Raw genomic sequence first — 27,444 nt, forward strand, 5'->3', positions numbered from 1 at the left:
GACCCTTCAGATTTAACTTCCGACCTACAGGAGGAGCGTGGCAATCACTGGACTTAACTTCCCTAACTGCAACAAATGTCTTATAGGCCTATAATCATATATCAGTGACAGGGCACATTCTTCTGCAGAACACATCCATTATCCTGTGGGGGGCAGTAATGAGCTCAGGAGCGTCTAAACTAATAATATTTAGGAAATCAGAAGAAGAAGTCGGCAGTCTTCTTCTCTACCCAAACCGACGTAATTCCATTCACTACTTTGACAGCCAGGTAGATAGACAACTATAGCTACAGTTGAAAGTCATATGCACAAACTTAACGTCATAGGCTATCTCAAATCGTTGGCATCGTCCTCGTGGTTTGTTTACACAACGCACTAACCGTTTTATCAGGAAACTACCAAGAACATGGGGCGGAAAGTGACCCTTGCTACTTGCTCGTTGAGTCAGTGGGCTCTGGACTTTGAAGGCAACCTGGAAAGAATACTCAAGAGTAAGTCGCACTGTTGGACAGTTGTATCAGTTGTGATATATCGCTAATAGACTAAGTGCTGCGAGGTGTAACAGTGACAACGTAGACTTGATTTAATCAAGACTGCAGTATAAGTGTCTTTCTGTTGGAATAGGCTATTTACCTTTCAAAAATGGAACTGAAGTATGGAATAACAGATACACGCATCATTGATTGACAGAAACACATGATAGCACATAAAGCAAAGAGGAAGTCTCCAATAAGATACCCTTAAAGAATAGGCCCAGGTCAGGAGGTGGGAATAGAACCATAAACTGCATTGTTTGCTTCATATGTGTGTCTGTTTGCTTCAGTAATGTATGCGTGTGCTTGTGACTGTGTGTGTGTGTGTGTGTGTGTGTGTGTGTGTGTGTGTGTGTCCGTTGGGGGCTTTTATTTAGAGAGAAAAATAATAATAAAGATATGGTTACTCTATAGGACGTTTATTTGGAAGAAAAGCTTCATCCGGAGTCCCCCGCTATGATACATTTACTGTCTAAGGCTTTTATTATGAAAAACCTAGGTCCATCCCTGGTTTCTTTTTTTTTTTTTTTTATACTTTATTTAAAGTTTTCAAATATGCAAAAACATATGGGGCGCCGATTGTAAAGTTGCGCATGCTAAAATAAACAGCAACTTTTACCCACATTTAGCACCAAACCCCATTAAAAAAACGTGAATTTTTTAATATTACTTTTGACCAGATTTACAGCAATATTTGTGAACTTTGTGATATTTACTTCTCTTGTAAAAATATAATGTCAATGTCAAATCTAAATAAAAAATCTAAATCTAAATATTAAATATTAAATCTAAATGTTAAATGTAAATGTTAAATCTAAATGTAAATGTTAAATCTAAATGTAAATGTTAAATCTAAATATAAATGTTAAATCTAAATATAAATGTTAAATCTAAATCTAAATGTTAAATTTAAATCTAGATGTTAAATCTAAATCTAAATGTTAAATCTAAATATTGATAAATTTGGGGAGGAACCTTTTTAATCTGTTGGTCAAGGTCTTAGAAATTATCTTAAAGCCTGTATCAAGAACGCTAATTGCCCTATAGGAGGAGCACTTTTCGGGGTTCTTGTTTTTCTTATGAATAACCGTTATTAGAGTACATATTGCCTTGAATCAGTACATATCGTCCAGCCGGATCAGAAATGTATTTTTCCATAGAAAAGGGTAGATTTTTATGTAGCAATATGACCACTCCCCTTGCTTTTGAGTTGAATGAAGATGTGTATACTTGCCCTACCCTGTCCCTTTTTAATTTTTGATGTTCAGATTTGGTGAGATGGCTGTCTTGTATAAATGCTATCTCAGTTTTCAACTTTTTCAAATAGTCATATACTCTTTTTCTTTTAACTGTTCCATTCAGCTCATTTACATTAAATGATGTAAATTTCACTACTTTAGCCATGTTGTTGCCTTATAATGATGCTGAATAAATCAATGTTAGCTTAGGCTTTGGTGTGTTCCCATGGTGAATGGTTGGGCTAAGGTATTCGGATATTACGTCAGGTAATGATAGGTCACGAGATAATGATCAAAACGAAAAAACATGTAAAAAAGGAAGATGGTAAAACCCATCCCTCAGAAAATAGAAAGTTCCTAATCCCTTCCCATAACAGCACTGACAATGAACAAATACAGTGCAAGTCCCTTTCTATGCAGAGTTGCATGTTTGATGTCCCCAAGTATAGATCTAACACTGCCTGTCAGCCACACCGACAGACACCCAGTTCAGGAATTAACCTCTTCACCCTTTCTGTTAGAGGTGGCTCACAGCGTGTTTTAATAACCTAATATTAATCCTAGAAGCAGCCATTGTATAACTCTTTGGCAGCAGTTCAAGGTAGAATTAGAAGAAAGCAAAATCAGAGCTCTTTACAGGTAAGAACAGTGGTCAAATATACAGACAATGTTATGTGAAAATAAGATGGCTCTGGTTAAATTGTAATATCCTTGCTGTCAGCTCCTGCATCTAAAATACTGTCTGCCATTGTAGTAAAACGAAAATAAGTGGAATTATATCCATAAGTATGGGTTACACTAACCATTCAGAAGTGTCCGGTAAAGCTCAAGTGTCCCCTGCGCTTATGAACGCATCACTCGGACTGGCTCTCACCGTCAGGATGCAGTTTGTGAAGAAATGTCATAGTTTCTTTAGCTGTTTTGAAGAATCGCCACTGGCCATTGTAGAGGATCCTCAACGTTGCGGGGTGAAGTAATGTGAAAGGTACCTTCCTTGCTGTTAGCTCCTTCTTCACCTGGTCATATTCTTTTCGGCGTCTGGAGACAGCGGGGCTCACGTCAGAGAACCCCCCCCACTCCCCCTCTGTGTATTTACAGAAATGCCACTTTAAAAGGACTGTAAAACTATAACTGTAGTTAAGATTTATATTATTTATTTAGTAGTTAAGAACAGCTGGAAAGCACAGATTACTTGAAATGACAACAACTGAACAAGTTTAAAAGTATAAAATAACTTAAATTTCCCTCAAACACAAAGTATTAAAAATACAGCCTCATAAACAAATTCTAAATATGGATATTACAAAGAGCTTGCATCACTTGAAAATGGTCACATTAGAGTTGTCAAGTAATCAGGTTCTCTATAACCGGAGAAACAAGTTGCATCCCTTGTAAACAAAATAAATTTCACATTTGCCACTGGATAAGTAAACAATGACTTGTGCAAAGGTAATGCCATCATGTGCAAAGGCCTGTCTGTAAAGGCCTTGGAGGTAGTCTCTTGTAAACAATTCTAGGCTAAATAATGCCATTATCATGTGCAAAGGCCCATCACTGTGTAAAGGCCTTGGAGGTAGTGTCACTTGTAAACAAATGATAAATAATGTTATGAACAAAAATGTCAATAAAACACTGAAAAAACTATTGCAAATAACACTGCCATGTGGCAGGTGACAACTTTAAACTCTTTTAAACAAATACGTTAAATAATGCCATGTGCAAAAATGTCAATAGAACACTGATGATTAAGAATAAGAGGGGCTTGAACAGGGCACTTCAAAAAGGAGCAGCAGACTTGATATCCTGACCTGTTTACTCAGACTAGTGTTGTAGATGTGAATCTGACTCATGGCTACATGTGATCACTCTACTCTACACACTAGTGTTTACTCCAGGTTCTTGCTAAGAAACACTAGCATGTTTACCATTTCAGGTTTCAGGCAGGATCTGAGGCATGTAACAATGTTTCCTCCAGAACTGAAAACCCGCTCAGATGGGGAGCTAGTGGCTGGTATGCATTTTTTGATCGACATCGTCCTTACTGAACCCAAAATGTTGCCAAACGATTGATGAAGCATTTTTTTTTAGGAACAAAGTGCTCTTCCTCCTCGATCAGATCTACTTCGACTACCGCACCCGACGCAGCAGCCGCAGCAGCAGCCGCTTCATCTTTTGAACCGGCGTACTCCATTTTCTCCGTCTCACCGTCTCAACATCTCTTTCCCTTCTTGTAACAGACTGGATGGCGTGGAGTCACGTGACTACACACGCTGTATACGTAGTACATCCGAGCGTCTTAAAGGGACATGAACATACTGGTAGCCTACCTACACACACAGCCAAACAAGACAAAAATGACTTTTCTTTTTTTTTTAAAAAACACCGAATATACCGACATGGGCAAAATGACGTCGGTTATCGTCGTAAATTTCGGTATCGGTAAATTTTCGGTTTATCGCCCAGGCCTAATGACAGGTGTGCCACCGTGTTGAATGGCGTTTCTCTCCTTTGAAGCAGCGGCGCGTATGACCCTGTCTCTGTCTTGGTACTTCAGAAATCTGATTATGACTGGTCTCGGCTTCTTGTCTGGTGGTGGTCTGGGGAATAATGCCCTGTGTGCCTGCTCTATGATGATGGGATCTGTCGTATCTCTACTTTACTTCTGAATTAAGCAGAGGTTGCAGAATTCAATCTGAATAATATGGACCACACGTAGACACGTCTGTATCTTGCTGAGTGCAAATTTAATGTAAACAAAACTCCTCCGCCCTACCCATAATACTTTTCCACATTCTTACAGGGCACGTTACTCATGGACATGACATCCCCCCTTTTCTTAGAATTAAACTCTTCTTAGTTACAGAAAATATAACTCAGGATTATACTTCACATTATACTTCACATTTCAGGAATTCTCATTTTAACTTCCTTCTTAGCGGCCAGATTTGTAACATAACTTCACCACACAGGAACATGTACCTTGCTTATCAAAATCACTTCAATACTTAGTACTAGTCAGAACTCATTACTTAGTGAACATATTGCTTTCCTTTAAGAAACCATAAATCACAACAATTCTTCAAAATCATGAACTGTAATAATTTCTTCTATTGCTAGAAATCAAACACATTCTGTATACCCACAGGTTTTAACTCATGAATAATGTGACAATTCTCTTCTTTTCTTTAAATCATTTGAGAACATAGTCAGACATTCTATTGGGTGTTCGCTTGACCCTTTGCGGCCTGGATGGCATGTCCGCTTTTATCTGTGTGTCAACGTCATTTTTGGTTTGTGGACTCTGAGTGTCAGTGGTGTGTGTGTGTGTTATTCTATCGCCTCGCCGATTCCTGTGTCATCCTCAGCTTCCTGTATTTCCTCCTTATCTTGGAATGTCCCTTGTTTCAGTCTCTTCCCTACGTATTTCTTGACAAAAGTGGTGTTTCTCACATACCATATAGTTTTAGGTCCAATTTTATTTTCTATTTACATGCTTCCACTTGGCCACATCATTCAACAACACAACATCTCTTTCCATTGCTATGCAGACGACACACAGATATACCTTCCGCTGAGACCACATGACCCGAGAAGCCTAGCTGCTATCTTAGACTGCCTCAATGATATTAACTGTTGGATGGCACAAAACTTTCTTCAACTTAACAAGTCAAAATCAGAAATCATCTTATTCAGTCCCCCAAATACAGACACCAGCCTCATTGCAAATAGCCTTGGTCCACTCTCCACTAACATTAAACCCGCTGCTAGAAACTTGGGAGTCATATTTGATTCAGATCTCACCTTCGACAAACAGATTAAAACAGTTGTCCAGTCCTGCTACCTCCAACTCAGAACCATCTCCAAAATCAAACCTATACTTTACATTCTGACTTGGAAAAAGTTATCCATGCATTCATCTTCTCAAGACTAGACTACTGTAACTCCCTCCTTTCCGGCATACATCAAAAGTCCCTCTCTCACCTCCAACTGGTTCAGAACGCAGCAGCTAGGCTTCTCACTGGTTTTAACAGACGACATCACATCACCCCAGTCTTAGCTTCGCTTCACTGGCTCCCTGTTCATTTTAGAATTAATTTTAAGATTTTACTGATCACTTTTAAAGCTTGACTTGGTCTGGCTCCAAGCTTTATAACTGAAATGTTGACCCCATATGAGCCAATCCGCAGCCTTAGATCCTCGGGTGGGGGCCTCCTGGCAGTTCCAAAGTCGAGGCTTAAATCTAAAGGTGACCAAGCTTTTTCTGTCACAGCCCCTCGACTTTGGAATGACCTACTTGAGGAGATAAGGCTTGCAGAATCAGTAACTTCTTTTAAATCACTTCTTAAAACCCACTTTTATAGACTCGCCTTTTTGTGATGTTGTCTCCTTTTTACTTTTTAATTTTTAAGTTTTATTTTATCATTTCTTTATTTATTCATTTATTTTTTATCTTCCCAGTTTTTTTCTGTATTTTACTCTATTTATGTAATTACTTACTGATCTAGCATTTCTTATCTGTTTCCATTGTTCTTATATGAAATCTTTTTATTGCTCTTTATTGTTCTGTTTCTGTCTTAATTGTTCCTGAGTATCCTGCTTCTGCTTTGTTTGTCAAAGCACTTTGTAAACCCTGTTTTTAAAGGTGCTATATAAATAAAGTTATTATTATTATTATTATTATTGTTATTATATACCGTGCTCCTGTTGGCGATTCCACTACAACCTTGCTTCCTGTCCTGCTGATGATCTTGTGTGGTGTTGCATTGAATGGGATGGATAATTTGTCAGTTTTGTCTTGTCTCAAGAGCACAGTGTCACCAACACTGACCTCTGATAGCTGTGCTCCTCTGCGGTTGTCTGCATACAGCTTGCTCTTTGCCTTTTGCTCTGTGTCACGATCACACACTTCTTGATCAGTGTGCACTTCAATCAGTTCAGGCAGCTTTCCTCTTACCTTTTGATTGAAAAGCAATTCAGCAGGGCTTTGACCTGTTGTTGGATGGATGATGCTCCTGAAGACCATCACATACTTTCTCAGTTCTTTTTTCCAATCAAGTCCATCTGATTGAGCAATCCTGATCCTTTTCATAAGTGATGCGTTTTGACGCTCAACCTCTCCGTTGGCCTGAGTGTATTTCGGTGTGGTTTTGATGTGTGTGATGCCATTTTCCTCACAGAACATTCCGAATTGTTCAGATCTGAACTGAGGACCATTGTCCGACTTGCACGTGACTGGCAATCCGTGTCTGCTGAAGATTGACTCCAGACTGTCTATGAGCTTCTCTGCTGTGGTGGTGGTCACAACATCATATTCATAATATCGGCTGAAATAATCTACTACCCCTAGAATGGAGTGATTAGACGGGAGAGGTCCCAGTAGGACAACTGCAACGTCCCACCAGGGTCCATCAGGTAGCGGTGTAGGTCTCAGTGGTTCAGGTGGGTCAGGTCTAGCAACTATTTGGCATCCGTGACAGCCTTTGCAATGTCTCTCGGCTGCTCTATCCATGCCAGGCCACCACACTTTGGTCCTGAGATGTTGTTTTGTTCCCACTATACCCAAATGTCCCTCATGGGCTAGTGCAAGTGCTCGTGTTCGCAGGGCCTAGGGCAGCACTATACGTGTGCCTCTTAGAACAAGATATCCTATTGTGCATAGCTCATTTGCAATGACAGCATACTGTGTGCACTTCTCAAAATGTCCAGTTGCTATGGCTTTGTGTACCTCATGGAGTTCTTGATCAGTGGCAGATGCTTCCTCCACTTCTCGAGTGGTGAGTGCCTTTGGAGTCGCGTTCACTGCCACAAATCTCACATACTCATCAGCTCTGTGCCCATGTTCTGCCTGTTTCACTGTGTTTGGCAGGAGTCTTGATAGCGAATCAGCAATGTTGTTCTTCCCTGCTATGTGTACTACTTTGAACTGGTACGGCTGCAGGCGAAGAACCCACCGCTCTATCCGTGTGCACATGGTTTGGAGCGGGGACCATATATCACTTCCAATTAGAGATAGACCGATATGGTTTTTTTAGGGCCGATACCGATACCGATTATTAGTAGTCAAGGAGGCCGATAATCGATATTTGGAGCCGATATTAATTTGCAGTAAAAGGGAAAATATTGGCCTTGATGCAGTTACATTATGTCTTAAGTCTTGAACAGCAATATCCTGCTCCTCTCTACAAGAAACTGTCAAAGACAGCTTCAGGACACACTTCATCTAACAATATGTCATTTTCTGCTGCTTGGGATCTCTCAATCAACATAGAAAAAGGTAAAGTAAAATAACTTGGTAGTTAAACAGCCATTATTGACCTACAGTTTTCTCTCAGACAGACGGTGCTTTGCTGTCAGTTTCTGCAGCTTCTCATGTGGCTTACACACACACACACTATTCTCTATCCATCCCCTCAACGTGCTTCCCTGCAATAAAACTAACTGAATTTTACTCTCACACACACACACACACACACACACACACACACACACACACACACAAACAGTTCTTACTTTGATCACTGACTATTTCCCTATCAATATTATCAGCATCCTTGTTTCAAGTGATTAAACCGTTAAAAACACTAAATAGCCTGCAGCACCTTCACTTTAATAATCAGTGTTTATCACAGGAACAGACAGCTGCCGCTAACGTATTGGGCCTCACGGTAACGTCAGTAGTTACTGTAGAGTTGTAGAGTTTCGCTACAGTCTGTTGAGCGTCCAGAGCCAGAAGGAGAAAGCGGACCGGTGGGGCTACCGGCGGGCTACGTTACTATCACAGACTATTTCCATATCGATATTATCAGCAACCTTGTTTCGAGTGATTAACAAGCACGTCTGGAGTGACTGCGAGCGGAGAGGAGAAAAAGTTTTGCCGAACGGAACTGGCGCTGTTCCTGGGGGCTCGGTTTCGAAGGTAAGTTAAGGCAGCAGACTCTCCCGAAATTGTAATAAACATCCCAGTCCTCTACACTCAACAACTACTAGTAACATGACTGAGCCCATTAACGTTATATAAACATAAGCGGCAGCTCTGCTCGCTCGCGGTCCCTCCAGACGTGCGTGTTAATCACTCGAAACAAGGTTGCTGATAATATCTATATGGAAATAGTCCGTGATAGTAGAAGTCTGTGTGTGTGTGAGTGAGAGAGTAAAAACCTAATGAACTCAATTCAGTCCAGTTTTGTTGCAGGGAAGCACATTGAGGTGAAGGCTGATTAGCATTAGCGTAACGTCAGCCCGCCGGTCCGCTTGGCTCTACACGCTCAGCAGACTGTAGCGAAACTCATGTGAGCACTGTGCATGCACAGCTTTCACTGCTGATTGGCTGTTACCTGTGCGTGTAACCAGAGCGTGTAACCAATCAGATGGTGCTGTGGGTGGGACAATGCTGGAGACAGAGTAGTGAGAGCAGACAGAGAGGCGCGGCTGCATCAGAGCCAAAATAACCCAGTTTTAAATTGATCTCTTATCGGCCGTCGGATTAAAAAAAAGGCCGATGCCGATATGCTTCAAAATGCCGAATATCGGCGCCGATAATCGGCCCGGCCGATAATCGGTCTATCCCTACTTCCAATGGCTTATGGTCTGTGACTAGGTCAAACTGTCGCCCATACAGGTATGGATGTAGTCTCTCGCAGGCCCACACTAGACCTATCTGAGAGTATCTCCATTCACAATCAGTTAGGCTACGGCTCACATAGCACACAGGGACTTTAATTCCTTTCTGGTTTTGCACTAGGACAGCGCCTAACCCCACAGGACTTGCATCCGCTACTACCTGAGTTGGTGCCTCTTTGTCGAAGTAAGCAAGGGTGGTTGCTATACGCTGTTTTAAGAGCACTGAATGCTTGCTTTTTCTCCGGCCCTAAGTTGAAAAGCGTGTCTTTCCTTGTCAGGCGCCTCAGTGGCTCTGATAGAGTTGCAAACTGTGGGATAAATCTGCTGCTGTATCCCACAAGCCCAAGGAAGCTATGCACCTCTGTGGCGGTCTCCGGCTCCCGTGCTTCTGTCACAGCTCGCACTCTCTCCTCTGTCGGGCCAGTGCCCTACTCCGATAGCAGAATGCCCATGAAAATCAATCTGTCCATGTTGAACTGGCATTTTTGTGGATTCAGTGTTAATCCAGTGTCTCTGAGTCTTTCAATGACTGCATGTAGTCGTCTGTTGTGCGTCTCTTGGTCAGATGCATGTATGATCACGTCATCAGATATGTTCTCAACTCCTTCAATACCAGCTAATGCATTGGCTATCTCGTGCTGATGTTGTTCGCTGGCAGAGGACACACCAAACAAGAGTCTTTTGTACCTGTACACTCCGTTGTGCACAGCAAATGTGGTGATGTCACGTGATTCAGGAGTCAGTTCAAGTTGGTGGTAGCCCCATTTTAAAGCTAACTTACTGAATATGCTTGAGCCGTTCATGCCTTGGAGTAGCTCATCCACTGTGGGAATCTGAATGCGTTCCCTCACTATGGTCTCATTGGCCCGTCTCATATCCAGGCAAAGTCGGACATCATTTCCAGGTTTAGGGACAATCACTACCGGGTTCACCCACAGGGTGGGTCCGTTCACCGGTTCAATGATGTTCAAGTCCACCAATTCTTTAATTCTGGACTCTACTGCCCCCCGAAGGTTGAATGGAATGCGCCTGAGTGACTGGGCTACAGGTTCCACCTCTGGGTTAATGTGTAGACTGACCTGTCTTGTTTTTAGTTTTCCAACTCCACTGAACACTTCAGGATACTGCTGCTTGAGCGTTTGCTTAATGTCCGTGATGGCAGCAATGTTGGCACCTATGTTCAGGACCCCCAGTCGCATTGCTGTCTCTTTTCCAAGCAGCGGTTCACCACTTCCCCTGATTACGATGAACTCAGCATGTTCAGTCTTTTTTCCTATAGACACCTCACATGTGAATGCACCCTTGACTGTTAATGGCTGACTAGAAGAATATGAATAAAGTTTTCTCTCTGTCTTAGGGACATAGGAGTGGCACTTAATGCTTTCTGCTTTCAATTTTTCCCATGCATTTTCTCCCATTACATTGCTTGTTGCACCAGAGTCAAGCAGCATTTTTACATTTACTCCTTCAACACAGAAGTTAAGTCTCTCTGGCATGTGGTTCATCAATGGCAAATGCAAAGTCCCCACTTTCATGTTTATCAACGTTGTTTAGGTTTTGTTTCGGTTTCCCACCTTTAGTGTGGCATACTTTTGCAAAGTGATCTTTTCCCTGGCACTTGTGGCACATATGTCCTCATGCGGGGTATTTTGGATCACGGCCAATGTGATCAGTATTGCCACATCTGTAGCACTTTCCATCATTTTTATTGTCTCTGTTCGGTCTACCTTTTGTATTCCTGTTTCCATGGTTTCCCTTTCTTCCTTTCAGTGCAATCCGGTTAACAGTGTCTGTGGAGAGTTTAGCTGACACGCATGACGTCATGTCCACCAGTTGCTCATCGATGCTCTCACAACGGGCAGCTATTTCCAGTGTAGATGCTAGCGACCCTCTTCTAACAGTTTTCTCTTACATATTCCGACGTTCCTTTGCTTAATATTGCATCCCTTATCTGATTGTCAGAATCTCCCCCGTAACCACAGTCTCTCACAGCTTGTCTCAGGCATGTAGCAAACTACTGCACTGTCTCCCCTGGCTTCTGGTGCAATTTTTGAAATGCGTGCCTTGCTAGCGTTGTGTTAACCTGGGGTACGAAGTATGCATTCAAAGCCTCCACTGCCTTGTTGTATTCCGTTGCCTCACCGGTGTCCGGAAGAGTTGAGAAAATGTCCTAGTAGTGTGCACGTCTCCTTTGCTTTGTAGCAGCAGGTGAATCATCGGTTATGATGAGCCCTTTACCGTCAGCATACAGCTCAAACGATGTTAGCTATCGCCTCCATCGTGAGCCTAGCGTAGCTGGCTCGGTGTAGCATGCAAAGTTTTGAATCCCGGATTTCTCCATGCTAACTAAATAAACTTGTAGTTTCCAACTAGCTAATGAAAATGAATCCTCGTCGCCAATGTCGTATCTCTACTTTACTTCTGAATTAAGCAGAGGTTGCAGAATTCAATCTGAATAATATGGACCACACGTAGACACGTCTGTCTCTTGCAGAGTGCAAATTTAATGTAAACAATACTCCTCCGCCCTACCCATAATACCTTTCCACATTCTTACAGGGCGTGTTACTCATGGCCATGACAGGATCGGAGAAGTTGTCAGGGCCAAGGGCAGAAGGGAGCCAGTCATTGAAAAACTTTACCGGGTTCGTGCCTTCACAGCCCTCTGGTAGATTTATGATTCAAATGTTGTTGTGCCAGCTGTAATTTTCAAACTGATGTGTCCTATGTGGTGCTAATGCGGGAATGCTGGGTGGAATAAGTCAGTAGAAGGGTAATTTCAACTGGGTGTTGTCGGGAGCCCTCGGAGGCTTGTCCGTCTATCCTCGCTGCATCAGAGGAGACCCATCCCTCGTTTCTTGTTTGATTGATTGAAATCTTTATTTCAAACATGTACATTTTTTTCCCTTAACAAACGAAACAACAAAAGAGTAGTGAATATGAAAACAGGCAATTCTAATGACATGTTCGAAAAAGAGTGTGGAGAAGTGTAAACTTATCTAATCCCACCCAGTGTTTCCCATAGAATCAGACTTTAATTGTTGCGGTGGATGTCCAGCTTGGGTGCCATAGGGCGTGAGCTGGCTAACTTCCGGTTTAGCACCCAGCTAACTTGAATGGGGATAAAATGTAATCGAGCGGCTCTTCTAGACTCCAAATTTTATTGGACTGAATTGCTCAAATTCTGACAGTAAAACAAGTCATTTCACGGGGGTTGTGTGGTTTTTATTACCGTTTTACAGACGCATCTTTCACAATGTTGCATCACATGACGATGTAATTACACGGCTAGGCCACGACAAAAACTGGCTTCAAGGGCCGGTGCTCTTTGTGGGGGCTTGATTTCGACGATGAGGCTAGCCGTCTTCTTTGCAGAGGAAGTTACGGTCAAGCCAACTGTGTTAAATAGTCCTCCTCCTCTTCTACATTGGTTTTACCAGCGGATTAAAAACCACACTGCCATCCACTGTATCGGAGTATATAACATCATGCTATTCACTGATGGATGCGCTGTCTTGAGTGAGTGAGAGTGGGATGCATGGCTTCAAAAACAGAAAATCAATATGTGGCGCCAATGTTGATATTGTGGCAGACCACCACAAATATATGAATGTGTGGGAAACACTGCCACCCATTCTCCATTAATCTTTAGCTAATAATTCAGCATAGGCTTCCTTATTTGTACAGTTGCTGTCTTGGGCTTTTGTTTTGAAAAACTAGGTGCATTCCAAGTTTCCTGTTGGCTTCAGAGCAGATCATTTCACTGAAACTGCTATATTGCTCTTCAAAGAGCTAATTAAATCAAGCCTCAGTAATGGAGGTGTAGTTGGTGCAGTTTCTTCAGATCTATGTAAAGCATTCAGTACAGTAAATCACAATGTTAAAATATCAAGACTTCAAATGTACTTAGATGCTATATATTAAAGCTTGTGATGCACTGTCTAGTAATATGAAATGTATAACGCGTCTTCCCCAAGGCACAGTGTTTGGTCCTCTATTGTGTAGCCTATATATTTATGATCTCCCTCGGCAGTGTCATGATGTAGAGGTGCAGATGTAAGTAGATGACACTGCTGCATACACACTAGGGGTGATTCCTAAATGTTAATTAATAGCGTGATGTTGATAGAACTCAGCTGCGAGGGTAGTGCAGCACCTGCATAATTTACAGCACACACACTAGAGTTATCTTAAGTTTATCTTCAAATAAGGCAGCGGTTGAAAGCATTTATTTTATTTAATGATTGGATAATTAGACAAGACAAACATAGGCTGAAAATAGTATCCCTTATCTTTTCATTTAATCGATACTAGATTTTTAATCAAGAATCACTTTGAAAATTAATTCTGGATCGAATCGGACACCCAAGAACTGGAATCAAATCGAATACACACATGCAAAATTGCTATTGCTAGCAGCTGCCAAACTGATGATTGAGCTGGAAAAAATCATATCAAACACTGGCTTGATCAATTATGTTTGAGTCTAATTGGAAATAAGACAAAAGGTATGATTTTTTTCTAAAACCATGGTACAGCATCCTAACACTGATATATTAAGCAAAGCTGCAAAGGATGGATATAGTCACTGATATTAAATATCTATGTCTGGTACTGGATCCAAATCTATTAAGGGACATGTTAAAATTGTGTTTAAAACCATAAAGTACATCTGCAGTAAAAGACAGTTGTGCATGCTAAGATCATTGCTCTTATTGCATTACATGTTGGGTCAGGCTGGTGAAATAGCCATAAAACCAAGGAACCCTGGAAGAAAAGCTAATGCATTTCCATCACTGTAGATTACTATAGAAATACAATTTACTGAGCTTTGAGAATGTTAGATTATTTTCAAATTTGTGTCTGGTTTATAAAATTTGAAATGATTTGGCCCCTCCTCCACCAAGTGACTTTACGTACACTAGCGCATATCTTAAAAAGACTGAAAGTTACAAAATCTGAATGGAAGCAGTGTTGTCCTTAAGAGCTAAATATTGATGATATTAATGTTTTCTGTAGAAAAAAATAGAAAAATAAAGAGCAAACATAACAACAGTGTGAGAGCATTTGTCCTGCTCTCACATTCTGTAATAATCAGTAAGTCTGGATCTCTAGTGACCGGTCACTGGAGTTCATGGCTTAGTTAGCCCTATTCCTGGGTGGACCTCATCAGTGCCTAATCATATGAGTGAAGAAAGAATTGAACACTACGCAACTACGATAACTACGCACTTAATACTAAATACTAATTATATTGACATTTATATAAATACACACTGGATGTATATATCTTTTTAGTATACTGTTTATGCCATTTGTATATTATCAATAAACATACTTAACAGGAAGTGATACTACTTGTTATAATACTTGCTGTTGGATCTACATCTACCTATCAACTACAACTTTGGATCACCACCAATTAAACTTGTCATCGGAAAGAGCTGCCGTGAAGAAACTAATGCAAGTTTAGACCAGGACAAGCTAAGTCTTAAGGTCTTTCATGTTGACCTGATTATATGTGTAGCATATTCTGTTAGATATTTAGTCCTAGTTGGTTTTACAGAATATCATCTAAGATAGGGTCCATATGAATTAGTGAAACAGGGAATGGTTTTATGGACATGCTGGGATTGGACAAATAAAATGTGTCCACAAAGTGTGTATAACTCTGAACGTAACAGTGCCTTTAAAATGTATTCATCAAGTTTTCATGTTTTATTTTTTACAACATCAAATCAAAGTGGCTTTTTTTTACACTGATCAACAGAAAAAGCCCCTTTAAGTGAAAACTGCTGTCTAAAAAGTGATCTGAATTAATTACAAATACTGTTTAAAAGACCAAATACATCCCCATTGTTTGGACAGCTCCAGCTCTGTCAGGTTAGGTTGCATGGAGATCATGACTACAAAGCCTCTTTCAAGTCCAGTTGCAGATAGTAGATTGGACAGTGATCTGCTTTCTGACTTGGACACTCTAGCACATAAACACTGCCAGAGGCGTGTAGTCCTGTGTAGTTTTGGGCTCAATGCCCTGCTGGAAAACAAGTCTTCTCCCGAGTTACAGGTTTCCTGCACAGTGCAGCAGGTTGTCCTCCTGGATTTCACTGTAATTTGTATTTTCATTTTACTCTCTATCCTCAAGCCTTCCATCGCCCACAGCAGAGAAGCCTTCCAACAGCATTATGCTTCCACCATGCTTCACACTGGGGTTGCTATGTACTGTATGTTGCTTTGATGTGCAGTGTTATATGAAGTTTAATCTGATATTCAGAAAGCTCAGTGTGGGTCTCATCAGACCATAGTGTTGGCTCTCTGACTGCAGTCCCTCACTGAACCTCAAAACACATGTCAAACTGATCCCCAAAAAATTGATCATAGAGCCTGACAAACCACATTTACCTGATGTAAAAGTATGAACTGCATTTCTTCCTCACCAGGTTCTGACCCTCTGGTACTTTGCATATATAAAATCCAGGGCTCTGGCCAGATCACTAGAGCTAATAGCTAAATTTGCACTCTGAGCTAACTGGAAGGTTTCTGTCTTGAGATAATTTCCACCCATTACTTTTGTGATTTTTTGCAGTCGAAGCCAACTTTTTATGTTGATCTACCCATAAACTCCTGTGATTACCTGTCAAGTCTAGGGATTCAATGTGAAGATATTTCTGCTTTTGCTGCTTTGATTTTGATGGGGTTTTTTTTTATCTCTCACAAATATCCCAATTTTGTGGAAGCCTAACCAAAGCCAGCAATATTTTTTGCCATGAAACACTAATGCTGCCTGTTTTCTGTCTGTGTGTTTCTCCGCAGGTATTGAGATTGCTAAGGCTCATGGAGCCAAATACAGGCTGGGTCCAGAGCTGGAGATATGGTATGATGAGATAAGCATTCATTAGTTTGCAAGACACTTGCTCAGGCTTCACATTGACATATGTATATCCCATATTGAAGTGTCATAGTATGATTGTCTTGGCCAAAATTGTGTTGGTCCAAATAATCAACTTCAGAATTACTGGACTAACAGCACTGAAACACTGTCGGTGCTTTTTAGTGCAGAGGTTTCATAACACTGCCACAGTTCAGAGGTTCAGTTTACTTTACTCGGCTCACATCTCTTCTCTAATTCACTACATTCTTCCAGCGGGTATGGCTGTGCAGACCACTTCTATGAGTCTGACACATTGCTCCACAGCTTTCAAGTTCTGAGGAAGCTTCTGGAATCTCCCGTCACCCAGGACATCATCTGTGACGTGGGCATGTGGGTATTGCCTCCAAACAATCAGACTACTCCCAAAGCACTTTTCAGACTAGCAGTCCTGTCTAAACAGTGAATCAGACATCATTTTATGCAGATCAACTACATCAACAGCAACATTTAAAAGTTTTCATATCAAAGCCTTCAATAAAACAAGTAATCGTGAAAGGTAACAGTCATTGCTCTGCAAACTTTTGGGACTACATATTTTCAGTTTCAGTTCATCAGTTGCTGTTTATGGCTGACACAATGGATACTTCACATTTGCAGCCCAAATTTCTGAATTGAAACTGACAAGTCCTGTTTGGTGTCACATTTGAGTGTTTTGGATTCTGTTCCCCCTTCAGGCCCATCATGCATCATAATGTACGCTACAACTGCCGGGTGCTGTTCCTCAATAGGTATGTCAGCACATCAGTCTCATCTCACAAATGAGATGTTGTCTTCTGTCCTTTGTAATTTGACTGGACAAAATGTTCGGTTGAAGCATGGAGCGCACTTGCAGATGTACACTGCCTACATATATTTATTTTATTACTCTGCATTTTTATTCCACCCTGTAGAAAGATACTGCTGATCAGACCTAAAATGCAGATGGCCAATGACGGGAACTACAGAGAGATGCGCTGGTTCTCACCGTGGAACCAGTTAAGGTTGGTCATTTCTCAGAAGTCTGCTGCAGACTATGTGGCCCTTCCTATCACTCTGTCTGTCTGTCTTCATGAGAACACCTACTGTTGATATGTCAATTATATAAGCAAATTATTTAGTAGATTTATTACTTTCATTTGCAGTGATTTTTACACTCGATATTTTAGTTAGGGTGTAATCAGGGCAATACAGTTCCAAATATTCAAAATTATATTGTAGGTATTATATACAACAACAACTATTAAACTGAACTATCTTAATCAGGGAAGTCTGTTTGCGATAGCAATTTATTAAGAGACTGATTAAAATCTCTGTACAGCAGGCCTGAAATTTCCTGACTTTTAGCTTGTAGACTGTTCTGAGGAGATGTCCATGTCTCTCAAAAGGCTGGAACATGCTTCTCTACTAGATGTAAGCAAAAAGCACATGTTAACACATCTGTCTTCAACCTGCCCCCCTAACAGAAATATGGGTCAACCAGTCAGCTTGGTTGATGTGCATGGAAAATAGAGAAATAAATAAATATAGTGTAAAAATAAGTGATGGGGTTGTATTAAGTGAATGATCTACTGACCGTGTTATATATATATATAGAATGTAGAAAAAAGTGTTGTACACTCTGGCTTAGACCTGGGCAACATGGCTGAAAAGTCTATCGGGATAGTGAAGTTATGTATCGGTATATCGATAACTATTGATCATTTTTAATGATCTGTCCTATTTTTAGCATTTTTAAAGACCAGGTGAAATAGGTTGAATTTAGCCTCTTTATTTTGATTATAACCACTTCATCAAGGCACACAATAAATTAATTAAATAATTATCTTATCACAACAATGAAAAACACACAAATAAATAAAAATACTGCCATACTGGTGAGCTGACCTGCTCTTATTTATTCACAATTTCCTCTCCGTCTGCACTCATTTCCTCCCTCAGGTGGTAATGGGTTGTGCTTGTGTTTTTCTTGCGGTTGCTCTGTAAAACACTCGGCCAGCAGCAGAGCTGGTGTGTCATATTGTGAGCCGTAGTTGCCCTGGTGGTCGCGCCAACCACTTTGGCTGTCGCAGGTGCACTGTCTCTGGGCTCGTAGGTAGAGCAAACGAGACGGGTGGCAGAACAGCGGTGGGTGGAGCCAGCCTGATCGCTCTACCTAACGAGCCTGGAGAATGGCCAGCAGAGAGGACCACTCAGGATGAAGAGTACACAGAGAGGAACAGCAGAAGACTGGGACAGAGGCCGAAGGGGTCGTTGTATTTGCCGGCATGGCTGCGGATTGTAGGTTGCCGTATGAGCAGACATTACTACTGTGTGAGTTAATAGTTTCACAGGTGGAGCACTGCTGGTCTTGTGAGAACTGCGGTGCATAGTAACTACACTCTTCTGTTGTTGTCAGTCACATGGCGATGGTGCAACCGAACTATGCACCTGTTAAATGATTGGCTGTTTTCGTGTCACTTGTAGCACGCCATTATCAAGGGATATGATAGGCTGTTTATAAGCCAGGGTGTATTCCCTATGTACAGTCAAGTTGGTTTGCATTTAATGCAGACACCTGAAACTATCGAGCATTTTATTGAACTATTTCCTCATTGCTGTCGGCAATGTGTCTATCGCCGCTACATATGTTTTATCGCCCAGGCCTACTCTGGCTCCATGTAAATTCTTCTTTTAATTTAATAACCTTTTCGGCCCTCAGGCATTCTTCAAGTTCAACACATACTGAGACACAGGCACTGATATGTTATAGGCCACACCCTAGTAACACGTGGCAAAGTGATCAGAACATCATCCTCTACCAATAGGGTGGGAACAAACAATCAAGAGGCCTAGAGTGACTAAAAACTTGGAAATAGACAGTGGGCCCTATTCAACGATCTCTGGTGCTTGGTCTAAAGCTCACGGCGCAAGTGCATTTAGGGCCTATTTTCCTACCTGCTGTTAGCTTTTGTGATTTGTAGTTGTGTTTTCCTATTTACTGTTGTGATTTGCACTTCAGGGCCACTGTAATTTTATCATATTAGCATATTTCCAAAATGCTGGAAGTGCTTCTATAAGACCAAACTCTGATGTAATTTTCCTCGACCCCAGTGTGATTTTATTTCACTTTTGTAAATTACATGGCTAGTAGTGAAGGTACTTTTCTTTTTGCTTGTTTCTTCAAGGCAAGTCGAGGAGTATTTCCTGCCCAGAATGATCCAGGAGGTAACAGGGCAGGTAAAAACAAACAAACAAACAAACAAACAAACAAACAAACAAACAAAACCACTGTCACCTGTATTTAGCTGAGACTTGGATCAATTTCATGAAGACCCAGGCTATAAACAAGGAAACACAAGGAAGGAGAGAAGGAAAGGACATTATATCATCATGCCAGCATTCTTGGTGCCAGTTCTAATGAAGTCTATAGGAGATGCATGGACAAGCAGACAAAACCCAACATATCTCTGCGCATAACCCTAACTGAAGTAACGCCTCTTCAAAATGAAAGAGCACACTTTAGACAATAGGCTGATGACAGATTTTTCCAAATGGGCGCCTTCCTTTATTTGCTGTTGGTCTCCTGATATTATCCCAACAGGATTTACAGGGGAAAACATTTAGAAATCTCCTCTGACGATGAATTGTGCTATAAACTAACCTCTAGCTATAAAACAACAAATGCATACATTATAGCTATCAGAAAGTGGTAAGAAAAACTTGAACTTGAAGAACTTGATACCAGGAAATGATGCAGCGTAATTATGAATGAAGCAACCACATGCCTAATCTACGTAACTGGTGTGGTCACTATATCAAAAACTGTAGATTACATTACTTAGCTAACAGCCTCAGAGTTATTTTAGTTTGGTTGTTATTACAGTTTAGCCAATTTATTATTGTTAATCCGTTACTAAGCTCAATCAGAAGCTCCAGTCTATTATAAATCCAGCATAATATTAATTCAACTTGCATGGAAATTAATGATTTAATTAACATACAAATCAAACCAAATGCACCTTTTATAAACACATGAAACATTTGCTAAATAACGCCAAAATACAGGTGCCTCCATCACCAAGACTGATAACCTATGAAACTGAGAGGGGAGAGAGGAAGCAGTGGTCTGCTCATCACCATTACTCTGAAGTTACTTCGAGATTACTTATTGGAGACCAACAGCAAAATAACTAATGTGCAAAAGTCGGTCAGTAGCCTATTCTCTGAAATGTGTACTTTCATATTGTAAAAAGGTATTTCATCATGAAAGGTCATACATCGTAGATATGTTGGGTTTTAGTCTGCTTGCCCATGCATCTGCCATAGACTACAATATAGCTGGCACTAAAGTCTTCCACCAATGCAAAATTTGATGACGTAGTGCCCCATCTTTCTGTTATAGGTTCCTTGAAGGAAACATGAACAAGCAGAAGATCTATGTTTTTTATTCTCCTGTTCGTCTATGTTCATCAGGACACAGTCCCATTTGGTGACTGCGTACTATCCACAAAGGACACATGCATTGGAACGGAGATGTGCGAAGAGCTCTGGAAACCCAGAAGGTAGAGCAACAGGGGATTGTTTAGGGATTGTAAGGATGTTGTAGTATTCTCTATACTGTCTGAAACGACCTGAACTCCTGACAACTGAACATTTTGTTCTTTTCTCAGCCCCCACATTCAGATGGGTCTTGATGGGGTTGAAATCTTTACAAATTCGTCTGCCAGCCACCACGAGCTCCGCAAAGCTGACCAAAGAGTCAACCTAGTCAAGTCAGCCACCACCAAGGTATATACTTGAACCAGGAGTCCTCAGACGTTTGCTAGTCTATTAGATGACGAGCAAATGTTTTCATCATCATGTAGAGTCTAGACGAAAGATTTGTGATTATGCTTAGTACAAACAGTTGTTTTAAAATACTATGTAGTGCACAAATACTGGACTGGAGTTCTGTTTAACAGGTTTTGTCAAACTTGCAATATTATAAAAATAAGGTATTACATATATTCTCAAATTCATTCACCTCTACCAGCACTTTACAGCGACATTTTATGTTGTTTTTTTGTTTCCATTTGTCACTCATCTGTACCTACACAGGCACTGCAAGGCAGAGATCAAAAGAGGGTAGTCTTGTAATACAAATGCAGGACATAGCACAACTGTAACATCCTAATTTTTTAGTATATTTTCTTCCTTGAGTATGAAATATGGTGTTGTTTCAGAGTGGAGGTATCTACTTGTATGCCAATCAGAGGGGTTGTGATGGAGACCGTGTCTACTATGATGGTTGTGCCATGGTGGCCATCAACGGTGACATTGTGGCACAGGGAGCACAGTTCTCCCTTAATGATGTGGTATGTATGAAACGATCCAGACCCTGCTCAAGACGTACCTGCAAATAAAACTCTGTGTATATGAAAATCTTAATAAATAATTCTGTGTAGTGTTGTGTAGATCAGTTGTGCAATGCAGTATGAAAGCATGAAGTAGTTTTTGTGTGGAAATATATGGTTAGGTGTTACAGGGCAGGGCACAAAAAAATATCTGACAACACTGTGTGTGTGTGTGTGTATGTGTGTATGTATGTATGTGTGTGTGTGTGTGTGTGTGTGTGTGTGTGTGTGTGTGTGTGTTTGTGTATTTTTGTGTGTGTTGTCTCTACATGGCTGTTTAATCACATCCATCACAAAAGGAGAATAACTTTACACTGTAAACTAAAATTGTTGCAAACATTTTCTGAAAGCATATAAGTGTGCGCACATATATGTTTCTGTGTTGTAGGAGGTGATTACAGCCACTCTTGACCTTGAGGATGTGCGTAGCTACAGAGGAGAAAATTGCCAGCCAAACATGGTGAGAAAGCACCACCTTACAGCCTTGGTAACGTACAAACTTGCCCAATCATGGTCTATTGCTTGTTGTATTGCTTTTACTCATTATTGCCTTACATTACCTTTAAATCTCACTAATTACCAGCTTGTATCAGGTCAAAATATTGATTTTGCTTATGACTAAATACCTGAAAAACTGATGACATTCCCACATAACTCAGCTGTACTTTGCTTACTGCTGATCAAATGTAACTAAGTTGATCAACATGGCACATTATCTTTATATCAAAAATGGAGCAGTTGACCATGTATAATGTGAAAGGTGTCATTCGTAGGTACAAACCTACAGAAAATTGTCATCCAACTCTGCTGTTCCCCTCCACTCTACAGGGCTTTTAAAGGATAAGTTCACTCAAAAATAAAAATTCTGTTATTATGTACTCCCCATTCTGATGGAAAGTCAAAGTTTTGTAGTCACAGTAGCTTCACAGGAGCTTCACAGTAAAACGTCATAAACAACTGAAGAAGCTGGGGACTTGTTTGACAGTAGAGCTTGTACAACATGTGTACCCACTTCTGACGGGTTGTGCACTGATATTTTTAGCTTAGAAGTTACAGTGAGGATTTTGGCTTTTAAAAGGGTGTAAGTGACGACTTTTCAAATTAGTTTGGGATCTCAGGGCTTCCAGAGAATTGGATTACGCTGGAAGAGCTGTATGGAGCTGTATGGAGCCATTTTATGTGTTTTTTTTTCATTGTTTTTTACATTTTTAAAGCAAGTCCCCAGCTACTGCTGCAAGGCTGTTTTGCTGTGAAGCTCCAAAAATGTTTTGTGGACTAAAAACCTTCTCCTGACTTTCCATCAGCATAGGGAGTACATAATGACTGAATTTCTATTTTTGAGTGAACTTAACCTTTTAAAGCCACTTTCACTCAGTATTTTGGTTTCATGGCCCTCAACTTGACTGTTATGGTGCGGTCCCTCCACTCTCATCGACTCTCATCGACCCGGTTTTCAGCTGTTTTCAGTGAAAAGGCTCAGAGAAACCGTTTGGACACAACCCGCTCAGCACCGAGGCTGACACTGTTAAGGGCTAGCTGCTGAACATAGTGGAGCATTTAGTAAACATACAGTTTGATATTTCCCGCATGAGTTGGTGGAGAAGTATAAGAGGAGTAAATGTTGGACTTAACAGTGTTGGTAAAAAGTTTACATACACTTGTAAAGAACATGTATATCATTGCAGTGTTGAGTTCCAATGATTTCTACAGCTCTCATTTTCTGTGATGGAATGAGTGGAACACATACTACTTTGTCACAAAAAACATTCATGAAGTTTGGTTCAGTAATGAATTTATTATAGGTCTTCTCTAATGTCAGGACTTTGAGAAGGCCATTGCAAAACCTAGCCTGACTCAGCCATTCCTTTACCACTTTTGATGTGTGTTTGGGATCATTGTCCTGTTGGAACACCCAACTGCACCCAAGAGCCAATCTTCTGCTGATGATTTTAGGTTTTCCTGAAGAATTTGGAGATAATCCTCCTTCTTCATTGTTCCATTTACTTTTTTAGAGCAGCAGATCCACTGGCAGCAAAACAGCCCCAGTAGGTATGGTGCTCTTGGGGTTAAAGGCCTCACGTTCCAAACAACTCATTTTTTTGTTCATCTGACCACAGGTGCTGCGTCTGGAGTGAGGGCTTCTTTCTCGCACGGCAGCCTCTCAACTCATGTTGATATAAAACACACTTGACTGTGGACACTGTCACCTGTCTTCCAACAGCTTCTAATTCATTGCAGACTTGCCTTTTGGTGGTTTTTGTTTGACTCTTGACCATCCTGACCAGCAGCAGGTGATAGTTTGTGTTTTCTTCCTGAGTGTGGCAGTGACACAACTGTGCCATGCACTTTATACTTCCAAACAGTTTTTTTGTACAGTTGATCTTGGGACCTGTAACTGCTTTGAAATGGCTCCAAGTGACTTTCCTGACTTGTTCAATCAATAATGCACTCTTTCAGATCAATGCTGAGCTCTTTAGACTTTCCCATTGTAGTGTTTGTGGCTGAGTCTAATGTGTGTATCAAACAAGCCCTACTAAAATGGGCCTAAAAAAAATGGGCCAGCTGGTGACTAAAAAGTCACCAGCTGTTATCAATCAGAATCAGTCAGTAGAAGTTAAGAGGCCATGCTACAACCAAGTTTGATTCACAACCTAACTTTCCATAATCACCAAAATTGATTGTTCAAGTTACTGTATGTATATTTTTTACTCATTATTTTTGTTCCACTTCCATCACAGAAAAACGAGAGCTGTAGAAATCATTGGAACTCAAGACTGCCATGCTATACATGTTCTTTACAAGTGTATGTAAACTTTTGACCACAACTGTACACCAATCAGGTGTACCCAAGCACGGTTCCGAATGAATGATAATGTTGCTCTGTGTCTGCAGGATGTGTAAATAAGCACACGTTTGCTGTAATGCTTACTGTAGCAACTTTATAAGATGATAATATTTCAGATGTTGTATTTACTGCCTGTTCTGCTGACAAAAAACGCATTAATGCAACTCTAAGTAATAAAGGAGTTGGTAATAAATATTGAGGATAAGCATTTTAGTTGCTTTTTGCTCATTGTTTAGTATTTCAGGCCGCCAAATCAGCATATAGAATAGCAGTGGGAAGCTGTTTTTATTAATACAAGCTCAGATAAACCCACTGTATGTTTCTTGCCTAGCACCAAAAAACAGACAGACGAAAATAGCAACTAGTTTATAAAGAAACATCTAATGAGATTAAGTAGAGATCAAAGAAAAATAGAATGATGGATTTTATTTACATTCATGAGGTGGACACAAACACAACTTCAACTGAAAGGTAATGTCTGCTGGGTGTGTAAGAAGACAACTGCTAACCACTATCAACCTCATAGTATGTTTGCCCCCAAGTGGCCAAAAGATATACATGAATGCAACTTTAAGTCAAACTTTTCACACAATAAGCTTTTGTTGTTTCTCACTGAATTTGTAAGCATACTTTAAATACATATTCAATTTCATTAACTTTACGTCTCACTATTTTTGAGTTGGTTCAGTAAAACAATCACACATGGTTGAGTTACAAGGTAACTGTGGCTTGTACACAAATGTCAAATAGAGTCACATACATCTCCTCCATTGGACACAGATGTCCCAACCTGTCACCCTAGTGTTAAGAGATTTCTGTAGTTATCACTTCATGATCACTGTTTGATAGTCTCACTCTCATACTTCTCTCTTGTAGGAGAGTGAACCCAAACCTTGCCACAGGGTCAAAGTTGACTTCTCTTTATCCAATGGTGATGATATTTACCTCCCTACCCACCAACCAATAACATGGAACTATCATACACCAGAGGAGGAGATCAGGTAAAAAACACATTAAATTTGGTACAAAATATGAATCATTTTTACCTTTTGAAATGGACCAGTTGAAGAACCCCTCTATGCCATTGAACAGCAGTTGGCACCTGTGTTGTTCAGTCTAGGGCCAGCCTGCTGGCTATGGGACTACCTGAGAAGAAGTGGACAGGTGAGAAGGAACATACACACTAAAAAAAGATGCTGCTTAATTTTGTGTGTCTCAGTTGGATTATTAAACCTTAAAATAACTGAAATTAAGAAGAAATTAGATTTTGACTTTGTGAACTAATTTTGGTGTTTGTGATGGATCTGATTTGTGTCCCAGGCTGGTTTTCTGTTACCTCTGAGTGGAGGTGTCGACAGCTCCTCCACCGCCTGTATTGTCCACTCTATGTGTGTGCTGCTCTGCCAGGCTATAGAGGACGGCAGTGAGTATCATTCACTTTGCCCCAATGTGGGGCTAGAACAGTGACATTTAGCTTTGGCAATGAAAACAAAAAACATTAGGACGGAAGCACTTTCTATTTGAAAAAGTTGTATTGGCACTAGAAAAAGTGTAAAATAAAAAACTGTAAAAATAATTACATTTTATTTTGATAGTTTTTGAATTTGGGTTTTCTTTTCAATGACATTCCTCATTTTTATGCCCAATGCCCACGTTATATAAGCAGCAAATGAACTTGCACCCACGGGCATGTAGGTCATACAATGAGATGTGGTCACGTGCATTGGTAGCTCATTGTTTGAGGCAGCAGAAAGTGGCTGCGCTGTAGATCAACAAAAAGCTGGTCTAAAGTCAGTAGCACAGTGTGTTTCCTACTATTTAAATGGTGCATTGTTCAGATATGCACATACAAAGGCAGGTTCAACACGCGTAGAATAATGTTGAATGTTTCCCTGAGCACAGTAATATCACTGTGGCAAATATTGTGGCAACTAAAAACTGAAGCTACAAACTTCAGAGGACAGAGGAAATTAAACTTTTAGCTTCTGAAATAAATATTTTAAGAGAGCTCTGATGAAGCTCAGGATTTATCAGGATGGTTTAGTCCAAACAATTTTACTGTATGAACCTGAAGTGTGTGTGTGTGTGTGTGTGTGTGTGTGTGTGTGTGTGTGTGTGTGTGTGTGTGTGTGTGTGTGTGTGTGTGTGTGCGCGCATGCATGTGTGCACTTGCGTGCGTGTGTGTGTGTGTGTGTGTGTGTGTGTGTGTGTGTGTGTGTGTGTGCGCGCATGCATGTGTGCACTTGCGTGCGTGTGTGTGTGTGCTTGTGTGTGGTGTGAAACAGGAGTAATATCACTTCCAGCTATGGTTGAAGAAAACAAGTTTTTAATGTGTAGAAGAACACTGACCTGACCGATCCTATCGCAAGACGTGACCCTGCTGTGTCTTGTGCATAAATGCGCACATAGGTCTCTCTTAATGGAGTGACGCACTTGTAGTTTTTGCTGCAGGATGATCACTGCAGATAATGTCATTAATATTTTAGAATTGCAATTTTATGGCCTGGCTCACCTGATTCATAGACCGTTACCACAGAACTATTTTACCAAAATTCCACCAGCATGTTCCTGTTAGCTACAAAGCTGTCCCACGTCCTTACTTTGGCCTATTAGATCACATTTCTCTGCTTTTTCTGCCTAATTACTCACAGTTGATAAAGAGACTCAAACCATCAGTTAAAACTATTAAAGTGTTTACAGATGAAGGTACAGCAGTCCTACAGGACTGTTTGGAGTGCACAGACTTCTGAGATGCTGCCACTCAGGATAACAACAGTTATTTATCAGTTTTGAAGAATTTACATCTTCAGTGACATCATATATCTGCAAATGTGTTGATGACATGGTGATCACAAAGACAGTAAACTCATTTCCCAACCAGAAGGCCTGGATGAATGGAGCGGTGAGGGCTCTATTCAGAGCCAAA

At 40.7% G+C, this 27,444-nt stretch overlaps 1 protein-coding gene across 1 annotated transcript in view; it reads left to right on the top strand.

Moving 5' to 3' along the window:
* The first annotated feature begins 271 nt into the window (after positions 1–271).
* Positions 272–27,444, top strand: part of LOC140994930 (glutamine-dependent NAD(+) synthetase-like) — a 46,176-nt gene continuing 19,003 nt past the window's right edge. The window contains exons 1-13 of the mRNA XM_073464774.1: positions 272–491; positions 16,205–16,265; positions 16,536–16,652; positions 16,997–17,050; positions 17,213–17,302; positions 19,466–19,517; positions 20,754–20,842; positions 20,951–21,068; positions 21,503–21,634; positions 22,062–22,133; positions 25,395–25,519; positions 25,634–25,682; positions 25,839–25,941. Coding sequence (XP_073320875.1) covers positions 407–491; positions 16,205–16,265; positions 16,536–16,652; positions 16,997–17,050; positions 17,213–17,302; positions 19,466–19,517; positions 20,754–20,842; positions 20,951–21,068; positions 21,503–21,634; positions 22,062–22,133; positions 25,395–25,519; positions 25,634–25,682; positions 25,839–25,941 — 1,147 coding nt within the window. The 5' untranslated portion in view covers positions 272–406. The remainder of the gene's footprint in view (positions 492–16,204; positions 16,266–16,535; positions 16,653–16,996; positions 17,051–17,212; positions 17,303–19,465; positions 19,518–20,753; positions 20,843–20,950; positions 21,069–21,502; positions 21,635–22,061; positions 22,134–25,394; positions 25,520–25,633; positions 25,683–25,838; positions 25,942–27,444) is intronic.

Source organism: Pagrus major, chromosome 4 (genome assembly GCF_040436345.1).
Source record: "Pagrus major chromosome 4, Pma_NU_1.0".
Lineage (NCBI taxonomy): Eukaryota > Metazoa > Chordata > Actinopteri > Spariformes > Sparidae > Pagrus > Pagrus major.